The sequence below is a fragment of the Dermacentor silvarum genome, chromosome 1 (genome assembly GCF_013339745.2).
Source record: "Dermacentor silvarum isolate Dsil-2018 chromosome 1, BIME_Dsil_1.4, whole genome shotgun sequence".
NCBI lineage: Eukaryota > Metazoa > Arthropoda > Arachnida > Ixodida > Ixodidae > Dermacentor > Dermacentor silvarum.
The window spans coordinates 124,030,320-124,047,649 of NC_051154.1; the positions used below are offsets into that span (position 1 = coordinate 124,030,320).

The window sequence follows — 17,330 nt, forward strand, 5'->3', positions numbered from 1 at the left end:
CCCCTGCTGTAGTGCCTTCGGGAAATGCGGGGTAATCTCTGAATAAAGAATAAAGAGAACCGAATGACAATGAACAGCCCCATATGGCCCATGCAACAGTTGCAAAAATAACAGACCTGAAGTTTGAGTGTCTTCCGTATCCACCATACTGACTAGACCTTGCCCCGAACTACTTCCATATGTTCGGACCATTGAAAGAAGCCCTGGGCGGTTACGCACACTCACAAACAAATTCTTTTTTACGGGAATACAGGCACTTTGTAAGCACTGGCAAACTTGCACTGGGCGAGGGAGAGATTATGTCGAAAAATAATAGAGCTTTGTGCTGCGTGTGTACGTTAAATAATTTTTTTTTTAACATGTGCATTTGACTGACCCTCGTAGCAAGTTTTGAGAACTTGTCTGGTGTCAATAAATGACCCAAGTACGATACCAAAATTTGAAATTCGTGCCGTCACAATTACGTAATGGCGCAAAGGTTTGACAAAAATACAGAGAATAAAGTTTGGTCTTCATTTTTTCAATTAGTATTCACAAACGTTTTGTTATAGAATGAATAAGAACAGTTTTGGAAGAATACTTTGCTATTGTTAACTGGTTTCAAGCAGGTGGCAGAAGAAATTCTAATTATGTCTGCTCCTTTCTCACCATTTCGTACGTTGCCTACACATTTGACCTATATTTTTCGCCTTGGAGAACTCACAACATGTAATTGATCATGTCGCATCCGCAATCTGAAATACAGTAGAACCTCGTTGATACGATGCCATTATGTACGATTTCCCGGCACCAATGTTCACGATCGAGAACACTTAAAATGACTCAACAGAGTTACTCATTTTTTTACCGGTTCACACGTTCCCAGAAAACACAATCTCTCAGCACCACCGCTCAGTAAATCACCAAACGCCAAACTGTGATCGTATGATACGTTTTCCAGTCACTAAATTCCATGTAAACAAGAATATGCGAGAGGCGCGCTCGATCGAGAACAGTAGCCGCTCGCCGCGTCAGCTTCCCCGCAATACTCGCCTGCCCATCTCACGTAAAAATGCCGGCGCACACTCAGTTTCTTATTCCAGTAGCAGCAAATCTCCTCCCGGTTTGTCGCACACCACATTCACAGCTATCGCCACCAACCCTATTGTGATAAGCACCTTCGCCTATCAGCTTTACAGTGGCTATAGCGTAGTGCCATTGGAAGCACACTGCGTGCTTTTAGTAGGGGATAACCCAAACGTGCCGCCGTTCCCTGCTGCAGGCGGTGCGATGTGAGCGTAACGTTTCGCTGCGGCAGCATCCGGCATCACCCACCAGCTCCATTTCGTTTCGGTTTCCCGTCGCCGTCTTAACACTACGCAATAGGAAAACAACAAAACGCACCTTGGGCCACCAAAGCCCCACCAGCTCTACGCGCGCTGGCATCTCATGCCTTGTGCCACAGCGCTTCGCATTAGGTAGATGACAATTACAGTTGAGTCTGTCAAATTTTTTAGTAACTTCGGATCGTACGTTTTCCCGGTTCTTTTTGCATGTTCTTCCAAAACGCATGAACGAACTTCTACTGTACTAAGCTTCCAACAGTGTGCAGATGGTACACCAGCCTTCCCTACCTAATAGAGTAAGGAGTGCAGCTTTAGTCAGTAGATGAGAATTCCAAAAGTTACTAATAATGTCCGAGCAAAGTAAAGAAATAAGGGTTAATTATTATAAAATGCCAATATCTTGTCATAACTTTGAAAAACATGTCATTACCCCTCGTCTGCTATTATTTTTACTTCCGCATGCTGAGAAAGGTTAGGGTAAATTTTTCCAGTCTTTCCAAAACTTGAGGAAAAAAAATTTTCATGGTTTTTCTCACGCCTTTGAAATTTATGGAAATTTTACATCACTAGTGCTAGGGTACCCTGGCTCAATACATTTTTTTTTTTTTTTTTATCAAAGAAGTCTGAAACGAGGCGAGACGGAAACCTGCCTACCTACCACCTACCACAAAGTGCCTGGCATGAGGCAAAGAATGCTTCATATTAAAACCATACTAATATTTCAGCAGAGCACTCTACACCATGAGCTATAACAAGCATTTCAGACAGCTATTGCTATCTTCCATTAAATAGCAAGCCAAAGGACTCAAAGAGGAGCAACAGCTCAGTCCGCCTACACAGACAACTTTAAATAGTGTCGGATCAATCACTTGCTGTAGAAGAGAGTGCTCAAACTTATTTCAACTCCTTGGCCAAACCAAGCAAGCTCAATTGTCATTATTTTAGCTTGTGTTCCGAGTTTTGAATTAAGCCTCTTACTGACATCTAATTGCCTTCTGGTTAGCTCATTTATTGGTGACTGACACAATCAGGCAGCGCTCCCAGATAAAATTCCCAAAGTACAAGTTTTTTCTTTAACTACAAAGCAAATTTACTCAAAACACCTGTGGGTTCTGTTAGACGATTTCTGCTAAAATCAGATTGATGGCAAACTTTCCTTTCAACAAATAATAATGCAAGTTGTAGGTACGTTTACGTATGACCAACACATGAATACAGGGATGGAGACATACAAAGCCCTTATCCCCTCAAAACAATGTACTTGCACTTCAATTCAGTTGAATAAGAGTATTCTTTTATTCTTTGGCATGTTGTAAAAAGACAGCTTCCCTCAAGAGAGCCGCATTCTCACTTCTCACAGGTCATTGCGCGAAGCATCACTGCATCACAGAACATAACCTGAATTCTTATCAATATGTTCATGAAAATTTTGCCAAGACAATCTGAATTCACAGTAAAACAGAATGTGGCACAAATTGCACAATGTACATAGTTACACAGTCACAATGTACACAGTTCAAAATGCTCACCCCAAAAGCAGCTTGCAGAATTCAAGTGCAGTCCGTGAGCAGCCCCGCTGTCCAACGAAGTTTAAATGCTTGAAGAGAGCCAGAAAGAACGATCTGTTCTCACTGCGGCGATAGTCAAGCCGGCAGTTCCCTTGTGTGACATTGAAGAGCGTGTGAAAGCATGACTCCAAGCAATAGAGCGCCCGCTCTGAAAACAAGCAGAATACACACACATGTAATTTTGCTCAATTGATCCAAGGCCATTTGTGCTGTAAGCACAGACTAACAACAAGCACTCGATATGAGACAGAAGCAATGGTACAGCAAAATTGAACCACTTTGTAACCTTTCTGAAAAGGAACGCACAAAATTGTTAAATTTTGTAATCGCCTCTTGTGCTTCAAAATTTTTTTTATAGCATACTGTTTCGAATACTGGTGAGCTTTGAGTGGAGACAGCTGCAAGGTGTTATACTTTACCTCAGTTCTAAGAATTTTACTACTACACATCAGTTGCATGGGACACAGATAAGACTGCACCTACATGTATGATTTATCTTGCAGATTCACATAAAATATATTTTTTTTAATTTGCCCTGAAAAAGAGGTTTTTCATCAACATAGCTGTAAGAATGAAATATGACTGTCTGAACTCACGTACACTTAAAGATTGATATAACAAAGTTGGTAAAATTGTCAATCTGCTTCGTTATATTAAAATTTCGCTTTATACTGAAAATCAACCTTTTATGCAAATAAGTACAGTCACCTCTGCAACGCTAAATTTGCACCGCAACGTTCAAATGTAACGTAAGATGCAGGAACATTACAGAATGACAACATAACAAATGGGAACATAATACATAGGAGTCAGGACCACCAGAACATAACATTGCAGCTGAAAAAACACAACAGCGAGAAATGTATCTACGGGGTTCCACTGTACATTAAAACCCATGAAATGAACACTGGAAATGCTTGGACTTCCACACCAACAAAAAGAAAAAAAGGGGGGTACTCATTAGTGATGCAGAACTATCGATAGTACTATCGATAGCTGAGTCACTATCGAACTATCAATGGTAAAAAAACTATCGATAGCGCTATCGATAGTACTTTCGATAGGACTATCGATTGTACTTTTTATAGTACTATCGATAGTATATAATCAACTGCGCAAACTCACTGCAGCATAAACTTGGTTCCCCGAGCACGTGGTATGTGGTGGTGGTGGTATGACAGGACTATCGCAGGTTATCGCAGTCTACCCGTCACCGAGCTGGATAGAGCTGGATAGAGTGTTAGTGTCGCAAATGTCCCGGTTGAACCATCTAGACAGCATGCGGTTCCAAACGAAGCTGCGGAAGGAAGCCGAATTCTACGGTTCCTTGAGAGACAGAAACAGGAGCCCTCAACCGCAACCTTGAACGCAGAGCTAATGGTTCCCCAGTACCTGGAGTTACATCTACAGGAGAGGAAGAGCAACCCTTTAGAATTCTGGAAGCCTTGGAAATGCCGCTCTCTGAAGTGGCTAGGAAGTACTTGTGCATTCCAGCAACGTCGCTACCCACAGAACGCGTATTCTCAGTGGCTGGACAGATCATTTCAGATAGGAGGAGCAGGCTGAAGGGCAAGAAAGTTGCCATGCTTGTGTTCCTTCACCAAAATGCTTGACTGACACATGACAAGTTGAACTGTTCAGCTGTAGTGGAAAGGAAGCCGTTATATGTGGTGGAACCACGCTGCTTCAAAATTTATATTGCATTTTGTGATTTAAAAATAAAAATATCAGAACTAAGTTTGTTCATAAGGTGTAACTGGTTACTATCAACTGCCCTATCGATAGTACTATCGACAATGCTATCGATAGTTTATTGATAGTAATACTATCGATAGTCTTTTTACACTATACAGTAGAACCCCGCTGTTACGTTTTTCACGGGACCGTAAAAAAGAAACGTAAGAGCCGGGAAACGCAAGAGCCAGGAAACAGGAAAAAATGAGAAATGGGAGTAGTGTTGAACTGCACACAATATTATTTTAATTCTTACGTGCGACAAAAAGTAGTTTCGCCCGACAGCCGAAGTATCGATTGCGGTGAGCTATACAAAGTAAGAATAGTAGTTTTATCGTCTGTATAAACTTGTAAACATTCGGTTATTAACTAATTAACAAACATAGTGTCAGCGCCAACAGGCAAACATGAACACATCACACTCGATGAGCGCGGACACGCGCAGTTAAGCGCCGCTGCAGAAGCGAGCGAAGTGACCTTCGTGCTGTTGTCTATCGCTTCAACCCTAACTGAGCGCCGAGAACACGCAGCACGCACAAAGCCACGAGCCGCCGACGCACCTACACTGCGTAGAATCTACCCCCACGCAGATCGCTTTCAAGATAGGGCCCGCGGGACCGCGAGCGCGCCGGCGCGCAGTATGATGCCAGAGCACAACGCTGCCCGCTACCCCCCCCCCCCCTGCCCCCCCCCCTCGCTGGTGCCTCGAGCGCAACGGAAGGAGGCGCGCTTCCTCTCTGCTTTTCTTTCGCGCGCGAGACGCGGTCGTCGGCTCCCCTCGCACGCTTTCACTCGCACATTCAGCATACGGCCGCGCGGCTTCCCTCGCACGCTTTCACTCGCACATACAGCATACGGCGCGCGGCGACGTATGCTGTATGTGCGAGTGAAAGCGTGCTAGGGGAGCCGACGACTGCGTCTCGCGCGCGAAAGAAAGCATACGGCGCGCGGCGACGGCGTTATCGCCCTTGGACTTTATACGGAACATCTATGAGCCAAAACCAATTTTAGGGCCGCAACGCGTCATAGACATCATCTTTAGATAGCAAAAGCGGATATCGAAGGCCATACTTTCGCTGGCGGAAACCGAAAATACGTAATAAATGTCGCCCCCAGCACTTTCGGCGGCCAATGCCATCGTCAAACAACCAAGCCAAGCGACATGAAAAGTCAAAATGGCCGCTCGGGCCGGCGCGGTGTGGCAGTTCGCAACGTATGATGCGGGAACGGTCCCACAGTTGCGACGTAACAGCGGGGTTACCAATGCATTGGGTTCTATGGGAGCTGTGCCGGGACCGGCCGAAAACGACGTAACAGCCGGGAAAACGCAGCACCCAGGAACGTAACAGCGGGGTTCTACTGTAGTTAGTTTTAAAAAAAAACTAACGATGCTATCGATAGTCAATTTACCGATAGTAGTACCCATCCTTATTATTAAAGAGACGGCAGTTGCGCAAGAGGTTTATTGACGACGACTGGTCGGTACAAACACATAATATTATAAAGACATGCCCCCCTGCTTGGGTAGGCTATTTATACTGTAATGGTGGCGCTGGAGTGCCCACAAGCGTGGCCCCCTGCTGGTTACAAGATACAACACCTTTCTTCCCTTTATTTGGCTACTAGTACCCGTACCTTTCGGGCACTACCCGGATCCTAGTGGATCGCCGCAGGGGCACTGGTCCGACTGGCTGCCGTGGGGGAGTTTGTTCGGTTGCTTGGCCCTCTGCTAATGGCGCCGCCTGCTGAGTGGACGTGACTGCGTCTAATGCCCCCTCCCTCGGTAAAATTTCGGGGAGTACCTCGCTTTGGGTATCTGCGTTCTCCGACAGCGTTAATTCGGACCAGGGAGCCGTTGGCGATACCACTTTACATCTTAAGTGATCGGCATGGCAATACCTAAGAACCCCACCTACGCGTACCAGGAACGTCACTTTTGACCCCTTCTTTACAATTTTCCCTGGCCACCAATTCACCCTTTCGTTACGAACAGTACGGACATACACCTCTTCGCCTTGCGTAAAGTCCCGGCGTTACCCCTTCTTGCATCTGCCGTGAGTTTATTTTTTTCACTTCTGTTTTTCCACACTTTCATCCTGCACGGTTTCAGCATGGACAGTCTGGTTCGGATTTTTCGTCCGAGAAACAACTCGCAGGGCGCTGATTCTGTGAACGAGTGCGGCGTCGTCCTGTATGAAAACAAGAAATTATCAATGCGGTGTTGTAACGACCGCGTCCGGCCGGCTCTTTTATCTTCTAGCTGTGATTTCAAGATCCCCCTCTTCGTGGTCTGCACCAACCTTTCAACTGCACCGTTTGACTGGGGGTGATACGGGGGCGTGAAAAGTGACTTTACACCGTTTTGTTCCAAGAAGTGTTGAAATTCCCTGGATCTAAATTGTGGACCGTTGTCGGTTACCACAACACTGGGCAGGCCATACGCCGCAAAGCTGCTCCTTACCGCCTCCACCGTGGCCAAGGCTGATGTGCCGTGCATTACTCTTACCTCCAGCCTATTTTGAGTACGCGTCTACCATCAGCAGCAATGATCTCCCTTCGACTTCCGCAAAATCTAAATGAACCCTCTCCCAAGCGTTTGTAGCTATTGGCCACGGTTGCACCGGTACTGCTTGCGCTGAATTCCGTACACTCTGACAGACCTCGCACGCTCGTACTTTGTCTTCTAGTTCTGTATCAAGATTTGGCCACCAAATCCAACTACGCGCCAGCATTTTCATTTTCGTCATTCCTGGGTGGCTCTCGTGTAATAAAGACAGAACACTTGGCCTAAGAGCTTTCGGGATAACAACTCGACTGTTCCACAACAAACAGCCCTGCTCTATCGACAACTCGTGTCGACGATTAAATTACGGGCGGTATTGCTCTTCTGTTTCTTGAGGCCAACCACGCCACGTCATGTCATGTCTACTACCGCTCTCAGAACCTCATCCCTGCTTGTTTCTTCAGCCACTTCCTGGGCTCTAAAGGGAACCTCTGATAAAGGCGAAAAAAATTTATTTCTTGTTCTTCCCCCGTAGTTGATTCTAACGGAAGCCTCGATAAACCATCTGCGTGGCCCACTTGTTGGCCTTTCTTGTACTTGATGACATACTGATAACAAGCCAAGAAATTTTTCCATCGCTGCACTCTTGCTATCGCTACTTGACTGCTGTGTCTCTCCGGATCAAACAACTGCGTCAGCGGCTGATGATCAGTCACTATTTCGAACTGCCGACCGAACAAGTACTTATGAAACTTTTTAATGCCAAAAATAATGGCTAGAGCTTCGCGCTCAATTTGTGCATAGTTTCTTTCGGCCGCTGTAAGCGTGCGTGACGCGAATGCAATAGGTCTCTCGCAGCGACCTTCAGTGTGCGCGAGCACCGCTCCAAGGCCGCATGCCGATGCGTCACATGTCAAGCGCAGCGGTTTGTTACCATCGTACAAAGCTAGCACTGAGTCCTCGCTCAGAAGCAGCTTGCATTTCTGAAAGCTGGTTTCACACTCTTTTGTCCATTCCCACGGACAATCTTTTCTGAGGAGCTTGTAGAGCGGTTCTAAGGTCGTGGCTGTTTGGGAAAGGAATCTAGCGTAAAAATTCACCAACCCTAGGAAAGCCTTCAATTCGGAGACACCAGTCGGAGTTGGAGCCCTCAATATGGCTTCTACTTTATCTTTCATAGGATGCATGCCAAGCGCGTCAATTTCGTGACCAAGATAGCGGACCCGTTTTTTAAGAAATTGACATTTATCAGCGTTGGCACGTATCCCATGCTTCCGTAGCCTCTGCAGCACTTGTTCAGTGCATCTCAGGCACTCGTGTTCGGTCTTTCCTGCTATGAGAACATCATTGAGATAGCACACTGTGCCCTCCAAGCCAGCCAATACTCGATCCATTACTGACTGGAAAATGGCAGGTGCGGTCGCGACACCAAACGGTAAACGCGTGAAACGGGAAAGGCCAAGGTGTGTATTTATCGTTAGCAACTCTTGCGAAAGGTCATCCATTCGAAGTTGCAAGTACGCTTTCAATAAATCAAGCACACTGAAACAAGTTCCCCCTGCCAACGACGCAAACACGTCTTCAGGCAATGGTAGAGGGTAGTGGGCAACGGTAATACAGGGGTATAAAGACACATGGTAGTCACCACAAAGCCTGACGGCTTCTCCTTCACTCTTCAGAACTGCTACGACAGGGGTTGCCCATTGGCTTTCACGCACCGGGTACAGCACACCTGCCGATTCCAACTCCTTCAATTCTTTTTCAACTTTGTCTTTCAGGGCGTACGGCACTGGCCTGGCTTTACAGAAAACAGGTTGCGCTCCCTGCTTCAAAACAATGGAGCCCACAAACCCCTTAATAGTTCCAATTGGGCCCGTGAGCACATCCTTGTACTTGTCTAGCAAGCCCTCCTGTTTAGCGATTGTGTTCACTCGCAAAACATGCAACCAGTTTAGGCGAATATGCTTCAACCAATCTCGGCCAAGCAATGCCGGTACCGTGCGCCCCTGTTCATTCGCAGCTATCACGAGCGGCAGTCTAAAGGAAGTAAGTGCCTTCATGAGATACATTTACAGTGACACTGCCCTTCATGTGAACGCTTGAGCCATTGTATGTCCTTAAGCGAAACTGCGCAGGCTCATACGGCACATGTCCAAAATATTTCACAAATTCACTTTCAGGCATAATAGACACCGCTGAGCCCGTGTCTATTTCCATGGCAATGGTTTGCCCATTTACATTCATATCAACTTTGTACGGCTGAACTCTTTCTCCTAACGCGTACAATTCTAAGCTAGACACGTCCGCTTCCACGGTGAAATTGCTCTGCCTTCTCTTACACATAATAGCTAAATGTCCCGTCTGGGAACAACTATAGCACCTTTCCTTCATGTGTCGACAGTCCTGCTGGTGGTGGCGACCCCCACAACGGAAACACGACCGCATCCTGTCCTTGTCAGCAGACCCTTTCCTCGCAGCCGCCGCCGTACCACGTCGTCGACAGTCGCTGGTCAGTCGCGTAGTCGCGGCACTGTCGCCGCTTTGCCACTTGATGTCGTCCTCCTGTTCTCGGGTCACGTCACGTCCCGATAGCACATCCCTCGCGTGGTCATAGTCGCTGCACTGTCGCCTAGTCGCTGCGCTGTCGCCACGTTGCCACTTGACGTCGTCTTCTTGTTCTCGAGTCGTGCCTCGTCCTGTTAGCATCTCCCTCGCGTAGTTTTCCGCGGCTTCCATGGAAGTGGCGATAACACACACCTTGTCCCATGTTAGGCCTTTGTCATCTTCAGCGGCCAAAAGCTTGCATCGAATCGCCTCACTGCGTACCCCCACGACAAGCTGGTCTATGAGCGCCTCAGTTAAAAACGTTCCAAACGAGCAGTTTGTTGCCAACCGCTTCAATTCCACGATGAAGTCGTCAACTGCCTCCTGGGATCCCTGTATGCGTTTATGGAAGTTGTAACGCTCCGCGACTATCGACCACTTTGACGCGTAATGGTTCAGAAGCGCCTGTTTTATCTCTTGATACGTCTTCTTTTCAGGAGCCTCTGGAAACATCACATTCCGCAATGTGGCGTACGCGCTGTCACCCACTATCGTGATAAGAACGTCTGTCTTGCTTTGTTCGTCCAGCTTATTCACCCTCGCAAATGCCTCGAACCGCTCGAAGTAGATAGCCATGTTACCTGTCGTGGTACAGAATTCCGTCAGGCGCCCGACGAACGGTTGGTGGCTAGAGGACGGTGGCATATCGTTGTCCATGATGTCTGCTGCTTGAATCAGGGCCGGCGGTTTATCCCATCCTTGTCGCCATTATTAAAGAGACAACAGTTGCGCAAGAGGTTTATTGACGACGACTGGTCGGTACAAACACATAATATTATAAAGACACACCCTCCTGCTTGGGTAGGCTATTTATACTGTAATGGTGGCGCTGGAGTGCCCACAAGCGTGGCCCCCTGCTGGTTACAAGATACAACACTTAAGTATTTAACACCTGCTGACGCAATCTTGAGTGTTTTATTGTCTCTTTCTTACACCCACCCTTATGCAATACCCCCTCGTGGGGCCTTTAAGGTAAATAAATGAAATGAAATGAAACAGTTCTTTTTGACCTAAGACACTAAATATTTCTTAATACTAATTGAAGCCAACATAAGGCTTATTTTTAGTTTATTGAAATAAAAAGAAATAAAAACACTTCTTTTACTGTAATTCATAAAAATACAAAGGATAACAGATTTTTCCACCTGGCATAGTGGTCTTTCTTTGATATTTGGGACATTGAAGCAATTTACAAAGTAATTTTTGACAAGATGTCAAATATAAATTGCTTGTAAAAAGGAAGCACACCAACATATACCATGCATGCAACAGTATCACTATATACAGTTTCATATGCAATGCTAGCTGCAATTCATTTACAAATGTTCTCCATAACTTTTAAATTATAAGGTGATGCGAAACCGTAAAATGTCAAACCATATCTGATAATAGATTCGCCTATGCTTTCGCAAACTAGGTTTTGCACAGACAAATATGCATTGAACTGCAGCATATACAGAATGACAGACATAGCCTTCAATCGCTATGCCACTCTCTCAACAAATAATTCAAGACAGTGTAATAGGACGTAGGACCTAAATACGTAGTGCTACGAGTCAGCGTAACCGACGACACTGACAGTGTAAATAAATGCTAAAAGATGGCTTGATCCTCTTATGTGGATTATGGAAGCACATAAGACTTGTTTTAACAGCGAAGCTGTTAAAGCCAGCCGTAATTTGTGGTGCGTATCAAGAAACTACCAAGAAAGAAAAGAAAATAAACATCCTTGCCGAAGCGGGATTCGAACCCGTGTACCCCAGGTCCCGAAGCGAGCTCCATAACCGCTAGGCTATACAGCCACGCTTGCAGAACATGCATTTATGCAAACCATATGATTGCGTTTGAGCGTCGTCGTCTTCGTCCACAGCTGGCGCATTCGTACGCTCGTGCTCTGCGAGGTGAAGAGGTTTTGCGCGTTATGAGAGCGAGAGAGAGACGCACTCACGGAGCGGGTCTCCCGGAACACGGTGTCGGCATTGGAAAGATGTGTCGGTGTTGCAAGCTGCGCTATGCAATGCGCAGTGACGGCCGTAAGTCCGAGATGCGCGAAAAGAAGTTATCGTCATCATGAGTAATAGGATGAAAAGTTTGCGCGCACTTCCGGGAAATTCTGGGCTACGATCGCCCAGCTTCACTGTTTCAAGCATTGCGCAGCCGAGTGCAAGGTTAAGCGTTTTTTTATTTGTTTATGAATATTCTGTCTGCCAGCCAGTCAAGAAGACACTGAATGACAGACTGCATTTTAATGGCAACAGCATAACTTGAACTTGCAATATGATTAAGGGGAGCATGGGTTCTGGGAATAACATTTTTTGTTATTCACTCTAGACACGTGAAATTTTCAGCAAATATTCAATCTTGTGTGCTGATTGCAAATATGCAATTAGCCTTTTCTTGAGTCAATCTTATAAAAGTTAGAAAACTAAGCTAGTTATAAACTTGGGATGTGAGCTGTAAAAAATGTACTGCAGCAAGAAAGCTAAAGTTCAGCAGGTATGGTTCTTAATGTCGAAAGAGTGCAACTTCGCATTTTAATGTTTATATCTATATTTTTAATGAAGTTACAAAGAGTGAAATAATATACATTTCAAGCTACAAGACCAGGTAGCTTTCTTTTGAAGCTGCACTGAAGGTTAATTTTTGACAGGAAAGCAAGTTGGACAGATGCTCCTTCAAACGTGACCAGGATGGCTTGGCTCTGATGAGTGGTTTTGGAATGGCAAATGGCATAAAATGGGTAATTTTTCTGTGCTTTCATGGGCAAAATTGAGCATTTCGAAGTATAAATACAGCATTTTTTTTTTTTGCGTCACAACCTGTTTCGTACCAGTTTTTTGCCAACAGGTGCACCATGATATCTAGATAAATATATCACAAAAATTTTTAAAAAGCATTTTTTTAAAGATTTTTTGTGTAGGTATCTTAGGGTAAATGTTAAATAACAGCGGTCCAAATACGAATCCTCAAGGCACACCTGAATTCATGCGTAACATTGGAATAAAGGTGTCGGCTATATGCACACAGTGTGAGCGCTCCACTGAAGTAATCTTTTAAGAATGATGGACACAAGTTTTCTTGCAGCAAGCGCCCCCAGTGTCACAACTGCTACAATGCTCAAAACCTAATAGAGAGTGTAGTGAAGATGTGCTGGTGTACACATGTACCAGAATTTCGGAAGGCTTATCTGGGAACAACACCACAGGTGGCAACATTCTGTGATGCTGTAATCTACCATAAAGTGTTTGAGGCGTTCTAGCATTGCACAACTCCTCTTTTTTAAAAAAAGGTACCTTCACGATTATCATGTGGCTACTGACACATTTATGACAGCAGATACCTAACTAGAATACCATCAGTCAAAGCAGCAGAAGTCCTGTCCTCTTCAGCTAGACACACCAGGAAGATGCTGTGTTCCATTAGTGTTACTCCTCCCCCCCCTCCCCACACACACTTTCCAGTATTCTCATAAATGCTGTGCCTAGTATGTCCTTTCTATACTAAATCACTCTAACCTCTGCAGCTGCAGTACAGTAAGCAGAGCAGCTGCAATGTTCCACCACACAAATTAAGTTTCTTGAGATGAAACTTAACACACCATTAGTGATACTCTTAAACACCCTTATATATGAGGGGGAAAAAGAAAAAAGAAAACATTCGGCCTTGACTGCCTCAAGTAGACATTTGATGAAAACCCACCTATAAGCTCAGCAGCCATTTGAAGGTCCTCACTCATCTTGCAAACATCACTGAACTGAAGCAGCGAATCTACATGATATGGATGCTGGTTCAGTAATGCCTGAAAAAAAAAAAGAAAGAAAGAAAGAAAGAGGTCATTGGGGGAATACCAATGAAGTTGGAAGTATCATACACAGAAAAACAACTACCAAGGCATCCCTCATTTCTACAATGTTGCAATAACTCCAGTAGAGACCACTTCCTGCGATCAAGTAACCTCCCTTATTTGCCCAATTCTAATGCGCCCCTGAATCTAATGCGCACCCAATTTTCACGCACTTAAAGTAACAAAATAAAAGTGAACGTGATTGTAACACGCGCCCGATTTATAAAAGAAAAATATAGCCCGTCCTTAGGTTCGCTATCAGAAAAAACGAGACGTGAGGAATTTACCTTCACAAAAGGGAAAATTTTTTTTAATGAGCTCTCATAATGAAAGTGGCACGTTGTCGCCATTTGCGCTTCAATGGCCACAGATACCCAAGCACACAGAGGTGGTATACTCGAGCAATCACTTTTAGAGACACTACTACCACTTCGCAAGACTGCTTAGGACTTGTCGAAGTATACATCCGACAACGTTCCTGACACCGTGTGCAGATAGCGAGCTTCGCACAGCGCCAGAAATGCTGAAGGCCGATTACACTGACGCATCCGGTGTCGAGTCATGCGAAATCTCGCGAATGTGAGAGTATCTCCAAAAGTTATTGGCCAAAAATACCACTCAAGATCGTAGTTGAGCACAAAATGAACCGACAGCAACCTTTACAAAACCGTGCTCTGTCGCCATTTTGTGATTGCAATGGCGCTCCGTCTGATGACTCGGATGGTAGGCTGTTGCCAACGTTACTAGACGGCTGTTGCCTACTTTACTAGACGGCTGTTGCCAATGCCACAAACATGGTTTTGGTTTTGTATCTGATTGTAATGCACAGAAAACTTTCGAACCTACTTTCTCTGAAAAAAAAGGTACGTGTTAGATTCAGGTAAATGCGGTACCTTGTCCACTGTGTGCCATGGTTTTCAGGATGCTTACAAATGCATCTCTAGCTGTTTCCCACATAACCACAATGTTGGACAGACACCTTGACACACACAAGTATAGGATTCATCACATCGTAAGAGATGTGGATGGTGGCGACGTTCGAATAAACAAGCGATTCCTGCTCACGCCTTCTTCCATAAATCAGACAGAAGAAAAACTTGTTGTTGTTCGCCAAACACATGTGCTCTGCTTCCATTCGAAACACCAACAATAAACTACATTTTACACTTTATCACAGTACATGGTGCAAAGCGGTTCTGTGGAACCTTGCAAGGCGGAGGAAGGTTCATGAAAGGGAAAATTCTCATCCACCCAACTGTAGCATAAAGCTAGAAAAAACAACAACTAGTGGTCACTTAATTTGGCTTCACTCTGTGATCTGATAGCCTCCTGGTTAGCTCAGATGATAGAGCGACTGGCTCGAAAAGGCGTTGGTCTCGTGTTTGATCCCTGGACAAGGACAAATTTTTTATCAACAGCATAGCTTTCATTTTGAGAAACCTATATGGGTTACCTTTGTAGCTTCGTGCTACAGTCGGGTGGATGACAATTTGAAGCCACTGAAAATCAGCCCGTTTTCAGAGGTAAGGAAATAGTTATGTGCTATTTGGTCGCATCATATGGACCTGAATCACTTTTTTTCCCGTATTTTGCAGTCCATCACATTATGCCCAGATTCACGCAGTAATGTGGAAAAAGACAATAAATTGGTATGAAAGCTGACTTGCAAATTTCATTGAAAATCCTAGTATCCACACCTATGAAGACATAAATTGCAATGTAAGGCATATCGCGAAGGCAAAGCTTGCCCCACACCTAAACTAGGTCCTAACCTCTTTTTAAGAATTTCTGCAAGTTGCTTCTCACATAACTTGCAACTAGCCTGGGCAAGTATGTAAGTGAATAAAGGGGGGGGGGGGGGGGATGCCTGGTCAGGGCACATTCCCATTTTCATTCTCCATTTTTATGTAACATTCAATGTATCACTTTCATTGGTCTTTTTTGGTGAGACAGTTGTTACACTGATCTATCTAATCTCAGACTTGGTCAATTAACAAATATGTAGGTTCTGGCAGGGTGTTCACACGAAAGACAACATGTCATCATATAATATGGTGCAACCAGTAACTGTTGTGTTGGAATCCAAACAGGAGAACAAACTGATAAGGGGATTTATTGACGGGAAGTGGCAGGCGAAAAACCAGCACAGCATCAACATAAGACCAGTCTCGGCGCCAACAGCTCGTGATCTGCGCTCACGCCCCATGTCGATGAGTGCCCCAGTGCTACTTGCTTCTGCCTTCTGTCTCTTCTTCACTACAAAACAACCAATCCGGGTGACAGGTTGATTAAACCATGAAAACAGAAGCTTCATCCTTTTCAGGTATTTGATGCATAAGAAATAGTACTTGGCCTTTTTAGAAGGTCTGACAATTTATCAGAATGTGCAATTAGATAGAGGTGCAGATGAAAATATCATGACAGACACTGATGGAAACAAGCCCGGCATCCATAAGCAACCAACTTGTGCAAAAATGATGCGAGGCAAAATTTGGCAGCGAATCGTTGTCATTAAATGTGTTTGCCTATCATGTAACCTTACATCAATGTGCAGGGTTCAGCAACTGCCAAGTGCTTCCTGCTTTTTATCAAAAAAATTTTCTTTGTTATCGTAAGGCCTTTTGCATGTGTAAGTGCTGTTGTTACAGCTAAGTATGGATGACTCTTGCTGAAAAGTGATTCAATAGCCGCTATGTGCAGCACTTCAGCTAGCAAGTTTCCTGCTGCTCCTTCTCCTTTCTTCTTTTTGGCTCCCTTAAGGAGCAGCTTGTCTACTCTCTCATATTGTGCAGTTTCTCCAAACACCTGTCTTGGTGATGCCAGCCCTCTGCGGAGTGCACCCACTGCCCCTCCTAAAATGGCACTGGGATGCACTGACCAACTGACAAAACATATGAGATTGTACATTAGTGGAAAGTCGCAAGTTTCAGGCATTTTTTAAGACTCAAATTGCGTAATCTAGTGAATTGCTCTTCTGGCGGCTAGAGCTGAATTTGGACAGGGTCCTTTAATAACTTTCTTTCAGGTGATGAAACTTGCATGGTAAAGCTTCATGCACCACCAAAAGTAGTCACGACGTGGCGCAGTGTCACTTAAAGAGCACTTAGTCATCAGCCAGGGGAGGCTTAACTTGCACTCGTATTCAAAAGAGCTGTGTAACCTTTCTTATTATGGTGCTGCAGGAGACAGCACAAGAAGCAGTGCACTGAAGTTAATACAGCTGAACCCAAGTAATTCAATATACCCAAAATTGCCTATAGTGAACTTAGACAAGCTTTTATGATGTATTCGTCATATATGGATTCAGTATCTTCAGTGGATAAAGAAAGCAAAAGAATAAATTCATTTAAAGCAAAACTATGCATAATCGGCAGATATTTTGGCCTGTGCCTTGAACTGTTTCTCAGTGTCACTAAGAACAGCGTTTCCGATGCACGAGATTATGTAAACTTGCTGCAGCCAACTCAAACAAGTATTACAACAAAGAAACAAAATTAACTCCCCCGAACGCTGCCTTGGCTTTATAGCACTGTCAGCGGACATCCCAAGTCCAATATATCTAATGTCCAGTTCATTATGAACAGTTATTTTGCATGAGTATCAGTCAGTAAGGTTCACATGTTCAATATATTCGGGTTCAACTGTACCACTAAGTGCATAATACTTTAAAGTAAGAACTGCTGAGATTTCAATCCAATTAATATTAACAGAGAAGAAACATGCGCACACTCTGACTTGTCTTTTAACAGAGG

General features: G+C 44.6%; 1 protein-coding gene across 2 annotated transcripts in view; it reads right to left on the reverse strand.

Moving 5' to 3' along the window:
- The window catches only part of LOC119435987 (transcription factor 25-like), a 102,757-nt gene that overhangs the window by 40,013 nt on the left and 45,414 nt on the right, over positions 1-17,330 (reverse strand). For both annotated transcript variants that reach the window (XM_037702704.2, XM_037702703.2), the window contains exons 6-7: positions 13,434-13,533; positions 2,855-3,041 (exon numbers count right to left, since the gene is read on the reverse strand). In XM_037702704.2, coding sequence (XP_037558632.1) covers positions 2,855-3,041; positions 13,434-13,533 — 287 coding nt within the window. The remainder of the gene's footprint in view (positions 1-2,854; positions 3,042-13,433; positions 13,534-17,330) is intronic.